The sequence below is a fragment of the Lontra canadensis genome, unplaced genomic scaffold (genome assembly GCF_010015895.1).
Source record: "Lontra canadensis isolate GAN:19392208 unplaced genomic scaffold, GSC_riverotter_1.0 scaffold24, whole genome shotgun sequence".
In the NCBI taxonomy this organism is placed as follows: Eukaryota; Metazoa; Chordata; class Mammalia; order Carnivora; family Mustelidae; genus Lontra; species Lontra canadensis.
The window spans coordinates 6,287,335-6,305,891 of NW_022631018.1; the positions used below are offsets into that span (position 1 = coordinate 6,287,335).

General features: G+C 40.6%; 1 protein-coding gene across 6 annotated transcripts in view; it reads right to left on the reverse strand.

Moving 5' to 3' along the window:
- Positions 1-18,557, reverse strand: part of CACNA1E (calcium voltage-gated channel subunit alpha1 E) — a 486,165-nt gene that overhangs the window by 125,957 nt on the left and 341,651 nt on the right. For all 6 annotated transcript variants that reach the window (XM_032862709.1, XM_032862708.1, XM_032862704.1 and 3 more), the window contains exon 9: positions 15,879-15,982. In XM_032862709.1, coding sequence (XP_032718600.1) covers positions 15,879-15,982 — 104 coding nt within the window. The remainder of the gene's footprint in view (positions 1-15,878; positions 15,983-18,557) is intronic.

The following is an 18,557-nucleotide window of genomic DNA, read 5'->3' on the forward strand; positions in this document are numbered from 1 at the left end:
ATATAGTTCATGAAATCTTTCAAGGGTGGAACCAGTAGGTCTTGAGGAGTGATTAGATGCAGAGAAAAAAAAAAAAAAAAAAAAAAAAAAAGTATTAACTAAGGTTACGGTCTTGGATAATGAATGTGATAAAAGGCAACAGGTGGAGAGTGTGGGGACATAATGAGTGGAGGGTGGGAGAACGAGAGAATGAATTCAGTTTAGAGCATCCTGAATCTGAGATGTGTAAGGGATACTTCAGCAAAGAGGTCCCCCTTTGGAGCCCAATGGCAGGCAGGTAAATTAAATCCAGGTCTGTCTGTTAACGAAGATATGTCTCAGACATTATTTCACATTATGTTATTCTATTAATTAAACATTAACTTGTCCTCTGAAAAACACAGAAGTAAATGCGATTTTTAGATGGAAACACTCTTGAAATAGGTTTAAATAGAGTGTACAAGTATGCAATATAGTGTACACTGTGCAAGCTGAATTCAGAATGGTACAGTCATCTGCTGGGTCCTGAAGTACTTCATGGGAGGATTAAAACTGAACAGTGGTACATGCATGCATTAGAGCTGGGACATGGATACACAGCATCATGTACATATGTGAAAATATGTATATGCAAAACTGTATGTATAAAAATGTATATATAGTGTGTGTCTGTATGGCGTGTAGAGATGTGCACATGTATATGCACACACACATAAATAAATAAAGATATCAGAGTATTAGAAGGTGAATATACACTAAATTAGTTAAGGTATGGCAGAGGAAGTAACAGGATTGTTCAGAGACCTAGGAATTGACCAAGCAAAAGTAACCATCAAAACCTTAGAGGGAGGGGCGCCTGGGTGGCTCAGTGGGTTAAAGCCTCTGCCTTCGGCTCAGGTCAATGATCTCAGGGTCCTGGAATGGAGCCCCACATCGGGCTTTCTCCTCGTCAGGGAGCCTGCTTCCCACCTTCTCTCTGCCTGCCTCTCTGACTACTTGTGATCTCTCTCTCTGTCAAATAAATAAATAAAATCTTAAAAAAAAAAAAAAAAAGAAAAGAAAAACCTTAGAGGGAGAACACAGGCAGAAACCTCTTTGACCTCAACTGCAGCAACTTCGTACTAGACCCGCTGCCGGAGACAAGGGAAACAAAAGCAAAAATGAACTACTGGGACTTCATCAAGTTAAAAGCTTCTGGGGCACCCGGGTGGCTCAGTCGGTTAAACATCTGACTTCCACTCAAATCATGATCCCAGGGTCCTGGGATGGAGCCTCATATCAGGCTCCCTGCTCAGGAGGGATCCTGCTCCTCCCTCTCCCTCTGCCTGCTGCTTTCCCTGCTTGTGCAGTCTCTCTCTATTTCTATCAAATAAATAAAATCTTTTTTTAAAAAAGGATAAAAAGCTTCTGCACGGTGAAGGAAACAACAAAAATAAAAGGCAGCCTCCAGAATGGGAAAATATATTTGTAAATGACATATCTGATAAAGGGCTAGTATCTAAAATCTATAAAGAACTTATCAAACCCAACACGCCCCAAAACAAATAATCCAGTTAAGAAATAGACAGAAGAGGGGCATCTGGGTGGCTCAGTCGGTTAGGCGTCTGTCTTTGGCTTGGGTCATGATTCCAGGGTCCTGGGATTGAGCCCCACATCAGGCTCCCTGCTCAGCATAGAGCCTGCTTCTCCCTCTCCCTCTGCCTGCCGCTCTGCTACTTGTGCTCTCCCCACCCCATCAAATAAATAAATAAATAAGTAAATAAATATTTTTAACAAAAAATGGATAGAAGACATGAACACTTTTCCGAAGACCTCCTAATGGCTTAAAGACACATGAAAAGATGCTCAACATCACTCAGCATCAGGGAAATGCAAATCAAAACCATGATGAGATACCACCTCACATGGTCAGAATGGCTAAAATCAACAACAGGTGTTGGGGGAAACTCAGAGAAAGGGGAACCTTCTTGTACTGTTGGTAGGAATGCAAACTGGTACAGCCACTCTGGAAAACAGTTTGAAGTTTCCTCAAAAAGTTAAAAATAGGGACGCCTGGGTGGCTCAGTGGGTTGGGCCTCTGCCTTTGGCCCGGGTCGTGGTCTCCGGGTCCTGGGCTCTCTGTTCAGTGGGGAGACTGCTTCCTCCTCTCTCTCTGCCTGCCTCTCTGCCTACTTGTGGTCTCTCTCTGTCAAGTAAATAAATAAAATCTTAAAAAAAAAAATGAATAAATAAAATCTTAAAAAAAAAAAGTTAAAAATAGAACTACCCTAGACCCAGCAATTCCCCTACTACGTATTTACCCAAAGGATACAAAAACACAGATTTGAAGGGGTACCTGCACCCCAATGGTTACATCTGCATTATCAGTGATAGTCAAACTATGGAGAGAGCCCAACTGTCCACCGACTGATTAGAAAGTATTATGCTAAGTGAAATAAGTCAATCAAAAACAAATACCATATGATCTCCCTCATATGTGGAATTTTTTAAAAAATTATTTAAATTCAATTAACTAATACAGTGTATTATTAGTTTCAGAGGTAGAGTTTAGTGATTCATTGGTTGCGTACAACACTCAGGGCTCATTACATCAAATGCCCTCCTTCATGTCCATCACCAAACTACCCCATCTCCCTACCCACCTCCCCTCCAGCAACCCTTAGTTTGTTTCCTATAGTTAAGAGTCTCTTATAGTTTGTCTCTCTCTCTGATTTTATCTTAGCATATGTGGAATTTAAGACAGAAAACAGATGAACATAAGGGAAGGGGGAAAAGAAAAAAAGGAGAGAGAGGAACAAGCCATAAGAGATTCTGAACTTAGGACACCTGGGTGGCTCTGTCGGCTAAGCATCTGCCTTCAGCTCAGGTCAGGATCCCAGGGTCCTGGGACTGAGTCCCATATCAGGCTCCCTACTCAGCAGGGACCCTGCTTCTCCTTCTGCCTGACATTCCTCCTGCTTGTGCTCTGTCTTTCCCTCTTTCTCTGACAAATAAATAAATAAAATCTTTGGGGGAAAAAAGAAGAGACTCTTAACAATAGCAAACAAATGGAGAGTTGATGGAGGGAGGTGGGTGGGGGATGGGCTAGATGGGTGCACTAGAGGGTACTTCTTTTGATGAGCACTGGGTGTTGTACATTAAGTGATAAATCACTGAATTCTACTCCAGAAACCAATATTGCACTGTATGTTAACTAAGTAAAATTTAAATTTAAGAAATTCCACGTGCAAAAAATTCAAGAGATAATGGGGGCATTTTTATATTTGGCCCTTGCCTCAACATCATCAAAAAGGCATGTAATGAAATCCCAATGTATTTGTCTGAATATCTCTATACAAATGGTGAGTCCATGTAGAACAGTACCTTTTTCTGATTATGTATCTTGATAGTCCTACTTACTGATTTCTCTATTTTGTTTTCATTAATACTTCGACACTGCCCCCCCACCCCCGATGTTGATCTTTCTGGATGTGATTGCTAGCTTTTATCACAGCAGAACCCCACACTTTCAGATTTTCGACTTAGGGCATAATACTTACTTGCTTTGAGCTTTACTCTCCTTATTTGTAAAATAATGATAATACGCTTCCTAGCACCATTGTGAGAATCAAACATATGAAAACATATGGAATGCTTTCTAAGTGAAGTGCCCTACATTTAAAAAGAATAACCATTTTAGTCTTTTTCTGCTTCCAACAGACTGAGTTGCCCACAATTCCCAATATGATGACAACTTTATCCTTTAAAAGCAATTATTCTGTAAATAATGCTACATATGATTTTAAAAAAGGTTAATATGGTTAATATATTTGCTATACAAATAGACCTTTTATGTTCATATGAAAAAAGATAAACATACCAATAGAAATGTGGGAAAAGGCCATAATCAGTAACTTTAAAAAATGTGAGTAGCAATAACCATGTGAAGAAAAAAAAAAAAAAAAACGTTCAGTGTGAGCTGATGACTTTGTGTAGAAGACGCTGGCAAGGGCCATCGCTTTGCAGAGAAAACAGCCTCTCCGGGCTTCTACCTGGATCTCTAGTCCCAGTGACTTTGCTCCTTACTTTTAAGATAACAGAGTCTTCCATAGTCTCTGCAATACTTTTCTCCAAGAGGTCACAGGGAGTACGGCATCCTCTAAGAAGGGCCTGGTGTTACTGGATTTCCCTTCAACTCAGCAATTACTTACTGAACCCAAGAACAAGGCACTGAGATATTAGGAGAGATCCAATTACGTGGAAAGCCATCTCTAGCATAGGAAACAAAACCTAACAGGGGACCGGGACATTCATAGCTCCAATACACTCCCCTCACTAACCATGAAGCCTTAGGCAAGACTCTAGGTCTCTCAGCCTCCATTTCCTCATTTATAAACTGGGGTTAACAATAGTACCTTACTCACAAGACTGTTATAAAAAGTAATTGAAATAATGTATATAAAGTACTTGGCATAGTACCAGGCAGATGATGAGCTTTCAATAAATGTTAGCTCTTGTCTTCAGCATTATTAAGTTCTATAACAAAATTGCATGTTATTATGAGTAATAGGTTCTATAATGGATAGGTACATAGTGTTATGAGAATATATGAGAGGAAGATTTTGATCCTAACTGAAGAATGGGAGGAGGAGTATGGACCTGGAAAGATCTCATGAAATAGGTCAAAGTTGAAAAAGGTTGTGAGGGCAAGAATTCAACAAGGAAAATGAAGGGGACATGGGCCTACTCTAGACCACAGGAGCAGAGGGCAGAAAGTCCAGGGCATTTTGAAGAAACTGTAAGAAGAGGAGAGTCTAAAGAAATGGCCACACATGGGGCACAAGAATATGTCCACTGGTTTGATGACTCCCAGCAGCGTGCCATAGTCCGTCAGACCTACCAGTGGTATCTGAAACCATCTTAGTTGATGTTAATTGACTCAGTGGGGTTACTAGGTAGGTAAAAAGAATGACTCTTTCCCAGTCCCACCTACTGAGGTGTAGACCAGGTTCTGGAGAGAAGAATCTGCCACTAATAGCTAACACAGATTTTTTTTTAAGACTTTATGTGTTTATTTGACAGAGAGAGACAGAGAGAGAGGGAACACAAGCAAGGGGAGTGGGAGAGGGAGAAGCAGGCTTCCCGCTGAGCAGGGAGCCTGATGCAGGGCTTGATTCCAGCACTCTGGGATCATGACCTGAGCCAAAGGCAGGTGCTTAACGACTGAGCCAGCCAGGTGTCCCAATACTGATTAAGTATTAACTCTCTCCAGGTACTACACACTTAACATGCCAGACCTGTTTTAGTTTTCCCAACAATCCTACATGGTGGAGACTTTTTTAGCATTGGGTAATTAAGGGTATGAAAATGTGAAGTGAATTGCCTAAGGTCATAAAGATGACAAGTGACAGAGATGGGATTCAAACCCATATATCCTGTGTAGGAGTCTACATATTTTACTACCAAGCTATACCTATTGTGCAGAGGGAAAAAAGCACTCTGGACAGGGAGCCAGAGAACCTAGGTTCCAGTCAAGATCTGCCACTAACTAGCTATCTATAACTCGAGCAAGTTGCTTCACTTTCTGTTCTCATTTCTTCATCTGTAACACAGAGGCCAGATATAAGCTTCACTTATAGCCCCTTCCACCTCAAATAATTTGTATCACACTCTAAGATACAGCTCTGGTAACTGATACAGAACAGTGTCTTGGGGAAATGCAGATGCTTCCAAGAAGCTCTCATGGCTTTGTATGTGACTTTCATGGTCACACAACTCATCCAGGAGAGTGTTGTCCTAGTCATGGAGGGACTACAAATACTACTCTGGTTATTACCCGTGTTGAACATGAAACTTCTGTCTGAAGGACTGGAAAGTTCTACATGTCTTGCCAGCCACCAAGCATCCCTCCATTTCCACCAAGATTTGTCATGCTGAATGCTGGATAATTTCTTTCCAAAAAGGACATTTACTATACGCAGGATATGTTTAACAGAATTGGTGTTAGGGCCTGGCAGACCTCATCCCAAATTCTAAACCTGCTGCTTAAAAGCTTTGTGAGCTTAGGCAAATTACCAAACCTTACGGTCAGTTGCCCTATTCATAGAAGAAGATAGTAGTACCTCATGGGGTCATTGTGAGGATTAAATGAAACAACGTGTCTCATGACATTGGCACAATCTTCAATGCACAGCACAGTCTCAATAAATTATAGACACTCCCAGGCAAAAAGAAAAAAAAAATCCACTTGAAACAAACACTATGCTACTGCTACAAACTAGCCAACAGGTGTAGGGCGTGTTATGTTTTCTCAAATTCAACAGATCCAGAACATACAACCTTTCCCTCAAAATCTTTGTCCTGTGTTCTCTACTAGCCACGTGGCAGCTCAACTCAGAAATTCAGTCCAAGAGACTTCCCTCTTCTTTCTGCCCCCAGCCCACACTCAGAAACACCCACACAGTCACCAAGTCCGCACATCCTGCATAACCGACACCTCCTGGCCCATCCTGTCCACTGCCACGCCACTGTACCCCTTCGGGCCTCGTTGCTTCTCTGCTTTACTCCTGAAGTATCTCCCTGCCTCCAGGCTTGTTTCTCTACATATTTCCTGCAGGATGATCATCTTCAATTGGAAAGTGGTCATCTTCCTTGCTTAAAACTTGAGAACCTCCCACAAGCTTCTGGAATCAGGTTTAAACTCATCGGCTTCACCCATCTGATCAGCCCTTCGTGACAACCTCTGCCTTTGCCTCTAGTTTCCTCTCCTCTACCATCATTCACGTCACTCAGAATGGCCTTCTGTATCTTCTTAACTACCCACCTGCTGGGATGTCCTCCCTTTTTCCTCTAGCCAACCATTACTTATTCTTTCAAAATATATATCAATGGCAACTTCTTCATTTGGCCTTGACTGATCCTTTTCCTTCTAATTTAAATGCTCAACCTTTGCTGTCTCTCCACCTAGATGACAAGTTCCTTGAGGGTAATAGCTCTCTGCCCTTGTCTGATATCCTTGGTTCCTAGTAGCAGATGACCTACACCAAGAACTCAGTTAACACTGGATGCATGAACAAATGAATTTCTACAGTTGATTCCAGGGTCAGAATCTGGCAGGAAAATTACTGTGCAGTTCACCTACATACAAGTCAGGTCTGGGAAATACTCAGGTGCCAGCTTCTAATATTCAAAGAGAAGTGAGGGCAAGTGATTCAGGAGATGAAAAGTTTAATACTGAAGGTACATTTGTTGGTGTCTTCCTTGTGGACAGGACCTAGGTCCTATTCACTTTTATGTTTTTAACAATGCCCTGCAAGATAGTAGGCACTCAAATATGCGATATACATATATATATATACATATATATACATATATGTATGTATATATATGTATATATATATATCTTCAAAAAATATATATGATATATATGAACATTATATAAATAGCTTTTGATAGGGCTAAAATTCTGGATCTCCTTGAACTGAGATTCCATGACATGTATTTTGAATTATTTCCTTAATGTATCTATAATCTCCTTATTTTATTTATCTTTGTAATCTCAGTCTGGCAAAGTGTCTCTACTGCATAGCAAATATTCAATAAACATTTATGAAATTGCACTAAATCGTCAAACCCACTCAGCAAATGAGTTTGGTGTCAAGACAGACAGTCAACTGTCACGTTGCTTGTTGTGAGAACCACTCCATTCACATAAGAGAGGCAACCAGAAGAATTCCTCCTCTAATACAGAAAACTCACCCCCTCCCATTAGTCCTTAGGGCAAGAGGACTGGGAGAGCGTGTCTTGGATTTTTTTACCTTGTATGTACCAGGTCATGTTGTTTACATGAAGACCAGTGTGTGTGAGTAAGTGTGTGTGTCCATGCATGTACAGATTAAAACTTGCACCAAGTCTGTATGGACAGGGTGATATTCTAGGCTAACCCTTGGCCAGCCTTTCTCTAGTTGTGCCACATTGAGTGCTATTGAAAATGGAAGAAAAGGAGCTTTGAAAACGATGGCTTGCTTTGTATACATGAGGTTTCCAATTGCTCCCTCTGTGCGTCTGTAAGCAGTCTCTGGCCTGGCTGTCTCCGTCCTAGTTTGGAGACAATACAACTACTCCCCCAAGCTCACCTTCCCCTCTCTCCAGAAGCCCTGGGAGCAATAGATAGAGGCAACAGGCTAGCTCAGGGTCATTGTTTGTGTGAGCCTTCTGCCCTGCAGCCCTGTGCTTATGCAGCCCTGGTTTGTTTCCATGGAGATGGGAAGCTCTGCTTCTCTTCAAGCTTAAGCTAATGGTTTTTATCAAATCCCATTTCCTCTGAGACTAGTAAAAATGCTGCAATGCTTCTATCCATACTTCCTCTTTAAATACACCGAAGCTGACTGCCCTCCTTTCCCCAAATCCCCTGCCCCTGAGATGGGTGCCTCAGCCATTTGCACACTGAGTATCCAGTGGGCCAGGAGGACTGGCATAGGCTACCTGCCTCCTCTCGCCCAGAACCCTCTTGTCACTTGCCGACACAGGGGTTCCTCCTTCCACTGCCTTTGTTCTCTGCTTTAGGAAAGCCTTGGGTACGTAATATTCGAACTGCCCACAGGGCACAGGGAACACGTCCCCTGGAAATAAAACCTCCCAAGCTTTTCTCTGGCTCTCAAGCACAAATCCCAACCAAACACTTACTCCAAAGAGAAAGCCAACATCCCCTCCAGAGGGATGTGAGAACCAGACCAAGCAGAAGGGAGCATCCTTGGCCCCTTTATACATAGAACTAGTGGCTGCTGAACCCTCCGCAGACACCAGTAAATGTGTTGATGTGTTGGGCATCAGAATGTGAAAAAGAAACCAGGACAGAAATATTTCATTCCTAGCCTGTAAGGCCCCTATTGTTAACACTCCTTGAAATGTCAGAATTTATTCACACCAGCTGTTCCCAGCTGCTGTTGTCACTTCCTAGGCTTCTCCAGAAGTGCTAAGGAGACATACGCCATTCCAGGCCTGTTTCATCTCCCAGTCTGAGGAGGCTGTCTCCCCGTCAGAGAGGAGCTGACGGCCTCACAGCCAAGTCAAGCCAATCATCACAGACTGCTACTCAGAGGACGGCCACCTAGATGTAATGGGTGGAGAAAATGAACGTCAATACTATCAAAGGTAGAAGAGCTGGTGGCTTCTCTGTGCCAGACTCCAGGCTAGGCCTCTGCCTATGAGAGAAAATGCTATCCCAATTCATACAGGAGGAAGTGGGCTCAGAGTAACTGGTCCACATGTACAATGCTGGAAAGTGGCAAGATAAGGGTCTCACTCATGACTGTCACGTGCCAAAGACCCTGCTTCCCCCAATGTGCCACTCTTTCTCATCAGAAGAAGGATGCAGGGGAACTAAAAGATATAACCCCAAACCAGACCTGGTCCATTAGAGTGGATATGGTTAGATGTAAGAATTGTCCCAGAGGGCAGTGCTCTGTCCTATGTCCAGCTCTGTTAAAATATATCTTGAGCCCATATCTTGAGCCCATATCGAAGCCTTATCTGTAACACTAATGATGGTTGGCACAGCATCTGCTTTTCTCCCTCTTCCAATAGTAAGAAGAGGACTTGAGTTTTCTAAATTAACACAGATACACACTTTGGAAACAAGTAAGGATAAAGAAGATCAAGTCAGATTACATAAATAAGAGGTATCCCCTCTGTAGAAATACATGAAGAATGGCGGTCAGGCCCCTTGAGTAAGTCGTCATTGAGAGAGAGCATCTGAGTTGCAGGTGTAGGGTACAGACAGCAAATTACCTGCAGCAGTGCCTGCACATCAAGAATGCCAATAAACGCTCACTAAATGAGTACATGTTTATGAAGTCCCATTATGTCTTAGAACTTTCCGCTCATGATACACAGTATTAAGAATGCCTTAACAATGTCCCCTGCTCTTATTTCATAACCATTTCACAAGTCACCACAGGCTCTCAGTACTACATACTTGGACTAGTATGATTGTTTCCTCCTTAATCCTATGGATCTGGTCTCTCTCCATGCCAATCCTTCCCCCACTGATGCTAGATGAATGGGCTTATACATCCCTTTCATCCTACACTTTAATGTAAGTGCAGCATTTTTACTTTAAAATTGTATTTCTATTTTTCTTAAAGTGATGCACACTGAGTTTTAAAGTCAAATATTTTAAAGAGACTTATCATGGAGATAGCTGTCCACTGCCTCATCCCTCCCCACTCCTAAATCTCGTTCCCCAGAAACCACCACTTGTAACTTCTACCTGTATTTTTTTCTGGTAGTCGCTTCCAATTTTCTGAATATCTTACTTACACAATGGCTATTTTTTAATCCTTCAATTTTAGATACTGCTTAAAAACTCTTACTGTGGAACCTAAGATTTTAGTCTTTGACAGTCCCTTCCCTCCCCATATTTACCTCCCTCCTTTCTCTCAAGACAATTGTAGCACCATAAGGGGTCCCTCACAGTCCAGTGTTAACAATGAAAATCCAGTTGACAGCTGCAGAAAAAACTTCCTATGCTTATATTCCTTTAATGGTAACACTTTTGTATTTTGTGGAATTGCTTAGATGGAGGTATGTGCATACAAATACAAATGTGAATATACATATTTATATACAATGCAAACATATATTTGTATATATTTTGTAAATATATATATACAATCTTCACAAAACCATTCAACTTTTCTGAATATAATATATATTAGGGAATATACTTATTTCATTCTTAGAGTTGTCATCCTACTCAAATATGAACTTGCTGTTCTCTAGGCATTCTGACAGCTGTCATGGTAGACGTCCTCTCATCATCATCCTGGAATTCCCTTTGTCTCTCTCCTCTACTGAATCCCTTGTTTGTATGAATATCATGTCCTTCTCATTCTTCAACTAATTCCTTATTCTTAGGAATTAATTAGTGACTCACATTTTCCAGTAACTTCTTCAGAAAGTGTCCTAAAATACTGCTATTCCAAGCTCATAAATTATTGCTATTTGGGCTGGGTATAGAATTCCACCTTGGAAATTTTTTTCCTTCAAAAAGTTTTAGGAACTTCTCTGTTCATTTCTAACTTTCAGTTATCAATGAGAAGCCCAAAGCTGCCTTAATTCCTGATTTTTAAATATATTTAAAATTGGCAAAATATATTGTCTTCCTAATAACCAAAAGCTTTTGGAATATTATCTTTATTCAGATGCTCTGAAATTTTGTGAGGTCTTTATCTTGGTGTGGTCTCGTTTCATCAGTTGTGTCAAGTGCTTAGTGGGCATTTTCATTATTAATTAAATTCACTTGTTCCCTTCTATCTCTATACCTCCCTCCCATGTCTCTGCTATACAAATTACCATTACAATATGCAGGTTTCCCCCAGTATCTGAAATTTCACTTTATACCACTTTGCTTTCATGAAAAATCCACATTAGTACCTATTTTCGATAACCAAAAAAAAATCCAAAGAGCATTTTTGCCTTTATGAAATGGTAACTGCTTCTTTACTTTCTGTCATATTGGTTTATGAAAGATTTCAAAACAATGCTCTTTCAATTCAACACCAAAAAAAAAAAAAATACTCCACAAAGTCATACTAAAAGATGGACAGGGGACCTGAATAGACATTTGTCCAAAAACAATGCACAGATGGTCAACAGACCCATGAAAAGATGCTCAACATCACTAATCAAAGAAATGAAAATCAAAACACAGTGAGATATCATATCATACATATCATATCAGAATAGATATGATAGCAAAAGGATAAGAAATGTGTTAGCAAGGACGTGGAGAAAAGGGAACCCTCAAACACTGTCTGTAAGAATGTAAGTTGGTGCAACTACTGTGGAAAACAGTATGGAGATTCCTCAAAAATTTAAAAATAGAAATACCATGTGCTCCATTAATTCCACTACTAGGTATTTATCCAAAGAAAGCAAAAACACTAATTTGAAAAGATTAAAGCACCCCAAGCTTACTGCAGCACTCTCTGCAATAGCCAAGATATGGAAGCAACTCAAGTGTGCATCCATAGAAGGTAAAGAAGATGTGGTATACATAGGCAATGGAATATTACTAGGTCATAAAAAAGAATGAGGTCTTGTCATTTGTGACAACACAGATGGACCTAGAGGGTATTATGTGAAGTGAAATAAGTCAGATGAAGAAAGATAAATACCATATGATGTACAAAGGAACAAACAAAAACCTGATGCTTATATACAGAGAACTGGTGGTTGCCTGAGAGGGGAGGGGAGTGGGGGGATGGGCAAAATAGATAAAAGGATTAAGTTACAAACTTCTAATTATAAAATAAGCCACAAAGCCAAACAGTACAGTTTAGGGAATATAACCAATAATATTGTAATAATGTTATATGGTGACAAATGGTGACTACACTTATCATGGTAAGCACCATATAATGTATAGAATTGTCAAATCAATAGGCTGAACCTCTGAAACTAATTTAACATTGTATGTTAATTATATTTCAATAAAAAACAAAAAATGTTTTATCTTCAGGTAGCAAGAGAAACTTGTATTCAATGTACACTTTTTATTTGAAAGCATTCTCACAAACTATGTATTGCATATGCATGTATTTTTTATTTATGTGGATGGTATTATACCATGCTATTTCTTCTTGTTTTCACTAAACTCTGTCCTTTTAAAATATTCTATGTTGCCATGTGTATACGGTATTTGTTGCTCCTAATTGCTGCCTCGTATGTCATGATATGCATTCAACAGCCTACTTATCTACCATCCCAATTATGGATGCCCAGGTTCTCCAACTCCCCCTCAAAGACTATCCTTGCACACGTTTCAACAGACCTTTTGCTCTGGCAATGTGTGTTTACTGATTCTGGAAACATTTTTCAATATTTTTCTTTATAAATTTCTTCCTCTCCACTTCCCTGTTCTCTTTATGGAACTCTTAATAGTTGAATGTTGGACGAACTCTTTGATTTTCTTATTTTTGTTCGACGTTCTAGGTGATTTTATTAATTTCATATTCCAACCATTTACTACCTCATTATTTTCATCACATGTTTACATTTTTATATTAATTCATGTTACATTAATGTAAATTTTACATTATTTATTTTACATTAATTCCCAAGGGCTCTTCCTAATGGCTAAATATTCTTTTTTAAATAGCAATATTAGTTTGTGGCTAAAATTATTTTTCTTCTATCTCTGCTGATATCACTTATGCTTTTTAAGTCTTTTGCTCCCTGCATCATTGATATTCCAACTAATTCCTTTTTTTAATGTATTATTTTTTGTCTTTTGTTTTGAACATTTTCTTCAAATGCTGGTAATCTCTAGCTGTGCATTAATATTTAAGAGCAAGTCTCAAAAGGCTTATTGGAAACTTGTGTGTATGGCTAGAGCTTCTAAAATGATGAGTGTGGTGGGTTGAATGCCCTTACCAAAAAATACATAAATATATATATATTTACATATATATATATAAAATATATATAAATATATATGTAAATATATACAATATGTATATTATGTATATGTATATATTTATATATATGTATATCATATATAAAAATATATATGTAAATATATATAAATATATATATATATATATATCTCAACATCCTCATTCCTGGATCCTATGAATGTTACCTTATTTAGAAAAAGAGTCCTTGCTAGATGCACTTAAAGTAAGGGTCTGGAGATGAAGAGGTCATCCTGGAATATACAAGTGACCCTAAATCCAACGACAAGTATCCTCATAAGAAAGAGGCCCAGGGAGATTTTAGACAAAAGAGAAGGAGGCAATGGGACCACAGAGTAAGAGACCAGGGTAATGCAGCCACAAGCCAAGTAATACTTGGAATCATCAATGACTGGAAGAGGAAGGAAATAAATTCTCCCCTTGAGCCCTCTCAGGGAGTAATGCCCTGCCAGATTTTGGACCTCTAGGCTCCAGAACTGTGAAAGAGTTAATATCTTTCACAGTCTGAAGCCACCTAGTTGGTTCCTTTCTTGCAGCAGCCATTGTAAACTAATAGCAGCCTCACTGAGGGTGATGGGTGGGAGCCATTTCTCTGGCCATCCTCAGACATCAGCGTACTTCGATTCTTCTCTTAAGATGTACAGTTTCCCCACAGAGGAATCCTACTAACCCTTACCAGCTCGATCCACTTCCGTGAGTCAACAGTAGATGTGGGCTGGAAGCATGATGTTCAGTTTGCGGAATTCACTACAAACCTATCACCCCTACCCTCAGAAGCACCTGATGTTGCCAATGCAAATTTCTGATTCAGCCTCCAAAGAGACAGGAAGTCTTCTGACTTTGGCTGGGGTGGGAGGTTGGGTGGGGCAGATACCAGTTAGAAGTGTTTGGGGGTAGAGATTTAGGGTGTTGGTCAGAAGGCATCAAAGTATTCCTTACGAGGGCTTTTGACCAATCCTCTTATTTTTAGTGCCACCCATTCTTCATCTCTCAGACATACCTGGAGCCTCTCCAGGACTGTGGAAGGTTCTAAAGGACAATCATTTTGGCTTTTTATTGGCATTCCTCACTAAAGGGCATTAAACCTCAGTTTTCCCACCACTAGATGAGTTACCATTTACTCTCCACCTTCAAAACTTTTGTTGACATCTCTCATTTTTGCCATTTCCTCTCCTGTCTTATCACTATGCCCTTCTTAAAAATTTTTTCCTGTGTTTGTAGAGTTACAATGCATGACAAACTTGGTTCAGTCCACTATGTTGAAACAGAAGTACCACCATCTGACTTCCACTTGAAGAACTTATGCCACTCAGAGAAAAAATTAAGTCCAGTTTTGCTTAGAGAAATGTAAACCCTCTAAAATCGACCCCTGTTATAGCCCTATTTTATATTTTTCATTTCCCAAAGTAAAGTTTCAGCCTAGGTAAGTTAGGTTGCATTACAATCTTTTCCCACTGTAAGATTAGTCCCATTTCTTCATTTTTGCTTGTGGTTTGGTGCTCTCCTTCCTGGAATGTTCACTCAGATATATTCTGTTTTATCCTACTACATCTTGTACATCCAAGCAAAAGGCCAGTCCTTTATGAAGCCATTCCTGATAACTTCAGAATAAATAGATTTGTTCCTTCAACCAAATGATTTACAGCTTACATTAGTAAGTAAAAGAATTTGCATTCCCTCACTCTTTCAAGTGTGTTGTCCTGTCTACAAAATATAATTTTCTTTTTTTTTTAAAAGATTTTCTTTATTTATTTGAGAGAGAGAGAGAGAGAGAGAGAGGTGGGGTAGGGGGCAGAGGGAGAGAGAGAGAGAGAATCCCAAGCAACTCCATGCTGAGCACAGAGCCTGATGGAAAGCTCAATCCCGTGACCCTAAGATCATGACCCCAGCTGAAATCAAGAGTCAGACACTTAACCAACTAAGCCACTCTGGTGCCCCACAAAGTACAGTTTTCTTAAGGAAGGAATCATGCCCAAGACTTTGTGTGCTCTTGGCAATGCTCACCATACACAGGACATTGCGTACTTGCTGACTGAGGTACGCTAACCCAAGCTACAAATATGGGATTCAACATTCAATAAATGACAGAACAATACTCTTTGAGGGTAAAGATTGCATCTTACTCCACTTTATAACCCTCACAACCAGCACGGTGACTGACAAAGAAGGTCTATGACAGCTGAGGGAAAGGACGGATGGACACGTGAACTCTCACTAGATATCATGTTCAATATTGTACGTGGTTTAAATATTTTTGTAACGCCTAAGAAAAATAAACACGATGAGAACAATGTTCACTACTGCATCTACCACGTCCAGAATAGTAACTGGTACACGAGCTGCTCAGTAAATGTCTTCCAAATGAATGCTCAATGAATGAATTGGTTGGCGGTCAGGAGCATTAGTTTACAGTTGGAAAGAAGAGGAGAGAGTATGGCTTACCCGGAGAGCACTCCCAGAACTAGGTTGAGAACAAAGAAGGATCCAATGATGATGAGGGGGATGAAGTACAGCCAGTTCCAGGTGGCTCCTAAGGCATCATTGGTCTGAAAGAAAGAAAAATGGTTCCTTAATATTTTACCAAAACCATCTGCCAGGAGAAGGCTTCCCTTCCTGAAGCCTCACATATATGGCGATATAACAAGCACAGGTCAATACGATGAACACGGCCTGCTTCACTCCCAGCTTGGTGTTACTGTGGGTTAACTCCTATTCCACCATGTACAGAGTCAATGACCCTGCATGAGCCTTGCATGATATCATGAGTAGGAATCGTCCAACACCCTCACTTAACAGCTGAGATAGCTAAATCCAGTGAGGGCAAGTACTTCTCCAAGGTCATGGAAACAATTACAGGTTTTATAGTGTTTAGTGATGTCGGTTCCAAGCTTTTGCAGTCTAAGTTGGACAAACTGTCAAAAAGCCAGAGGCAAGCTATGGCCATCAGTCTAGTCCCTGGATGCTGGCGAAAGCCTTGACAGGGCTGCTTGGCGGACATTAGTGTCAGCCACTTCCCACTCAGCCCTTTACCCTCAGCTCTGGCTTGCTTTCTTCTATCAGACTCCAATAGTACAGAGCTGACTCAGGCTTGGCCCCAGCGAGGCTCTGGACAGAACGAGGAATAATTCTAAAGAGCAATCCCTCAGTGAAGTCAAAGTGCTTGGAAATCGTATTCTGGATTTTTATACTATAAGTGAGATACAAGACCCTTGGATGGTGGGGGTTGAGCAAGGATTATACCACATGGCTTAGCCAAGGCAGCAAATCTTGGAACGATATCTTATTAGGAACTAGAAACAGTTTAGGAACATTTTGAAAACTCTTCTCAAACACTTGAGCCTCTCAACTAAACCTCACCTTGACTCTTTCCCCATAATATCAACTCCAAGTCTTTCTAAATAGTCTCCTTGAATTGCATTTTACATACACAGGGCTTTGAAGTCCCCCCCCCACCCCCACAGGCCCCTCACATGCAAACCTTAATACCCATTTGTAACAGTTAAAAGCTTTTTATTCTCAGTTCACTGGAGAAACAAAGCCATCGAAGTCAGATGCCATGCCTAAGATTCACAGGCTAAATTAGTAAAATTAAGATCTGAACTCAGAATTTCTAAGGCAAAGTGTTTCTTTGTCCCTGCGATTTACCTTTTTCTCCCTCTCGCTACTCAACTTGCAAACATATTTTGACTCATTGTTCTCACGCTTTCTGTGGACTTCTAGGGCATTCTATCTTTCCTATCAAAATTATCTAATTTTCGGGGCACCTGTGTGGCTCAGTTGGTTGAGCAACTGCCTTTGGCTCAGGTCATGATCCTGGAGTCCCAGAATCGAGTGCCACATCAGGCTCCTGGCTCCACAGGGAGTCTACTTCTCCCTCTGACCTTTTCCCCTCTCATGCTCGCTCTCTCTCTCAAAAAAATAAATGAAATCTTTTAAAAAAAATTATCTAATTTTCTTTCTGCCTCCCATTCAAATATCCGCAGATTATAGCTTCCCACTGATCCTGGAAGCTATCACCATACAGTAGATTTTTCCATTAAAAAGGACTTTTAAGGGGAGCCTGGGTGGCTCAGTGGGTTAAAGTCTCTGCCTTAGGTTCAGACCATGATCTCAAGGTCCTGGGATCAAGCCCTGCATCGGGCTCTCTGCTCAGCAGGGAGCCTGCTTCCTCCTCTCTCTCTGCCTGCCTCTCTGTCTACTTGTGATCTCTGTCTGTCAAATAAACAAATAAAAATCTTTAAAAAAAAAAAAAAGGCAATAGGATGGTATGTTCAAAGTGCTAAAAGAAAATATTTGTCTATCAAGATTCTACTCCAGCAAAACAATCCCTCAAAAATGGCAAAATACATTGTCAGATAAGTAAAAACAGATGTTTAAAAAAACAAAAAAGACTTTTAAGGCAACCTCTTTCACCAAACTTGTGTCTGTCGTCTTGCCCCCACACTGTTCAGAGACAGATGATTGCAAATGAAGCAGAATATAACTTAAAAACAAACACCTGCTGAACGGTGGGGCGAAGGTGGGGTCTGCTGATTTCTGTGTGTATAAGATCTAACTCTTCAGTTCAACCTGGTCTGGTCAGTTAAATGCAAGCAGGGAAGATGTGGACCAGACCTCGGAGAAAACTGCTCCTGATTATCAGAAAGATGTGGAAGAGCTAGATGCTGAAGGCCAGCCACAAGAGATTTTAATGAACAGAGGAAGCTGTTTTTTCTAGACAGTTTAGACATGGTCCTTCCTGTAAGCTGAAGGATGGATTACATGACCCTTGTATAAATAGCTCTGTCTTTATTCATGATTACAAATGCAACATTTTGTAAAGACTGGTTAGCTTGGATGGCTCACCAGCAGTGCACAAGACCAACAAGTTTCATCCACTCGATGGCTTAGCCAGGGTCCCCCGTCCCCCAGCATTCTTTGGCAGCAAGGACCACGTCCACTCCCTGTACCCAGATCAGAGCTGAGCTGCCAGTATGTCCGAGTTGGTACCGGCCACGGCAATCATGAAACACGCTGTTAAGGCACCTTTGGTCCCAGGAGTGACTGAGCTACAGTCTGAGGATGGCGAGAAGCAATTTCAGTAAGGGGACGATTTGCCCAAGATGCTATGGAGTGAAGAGC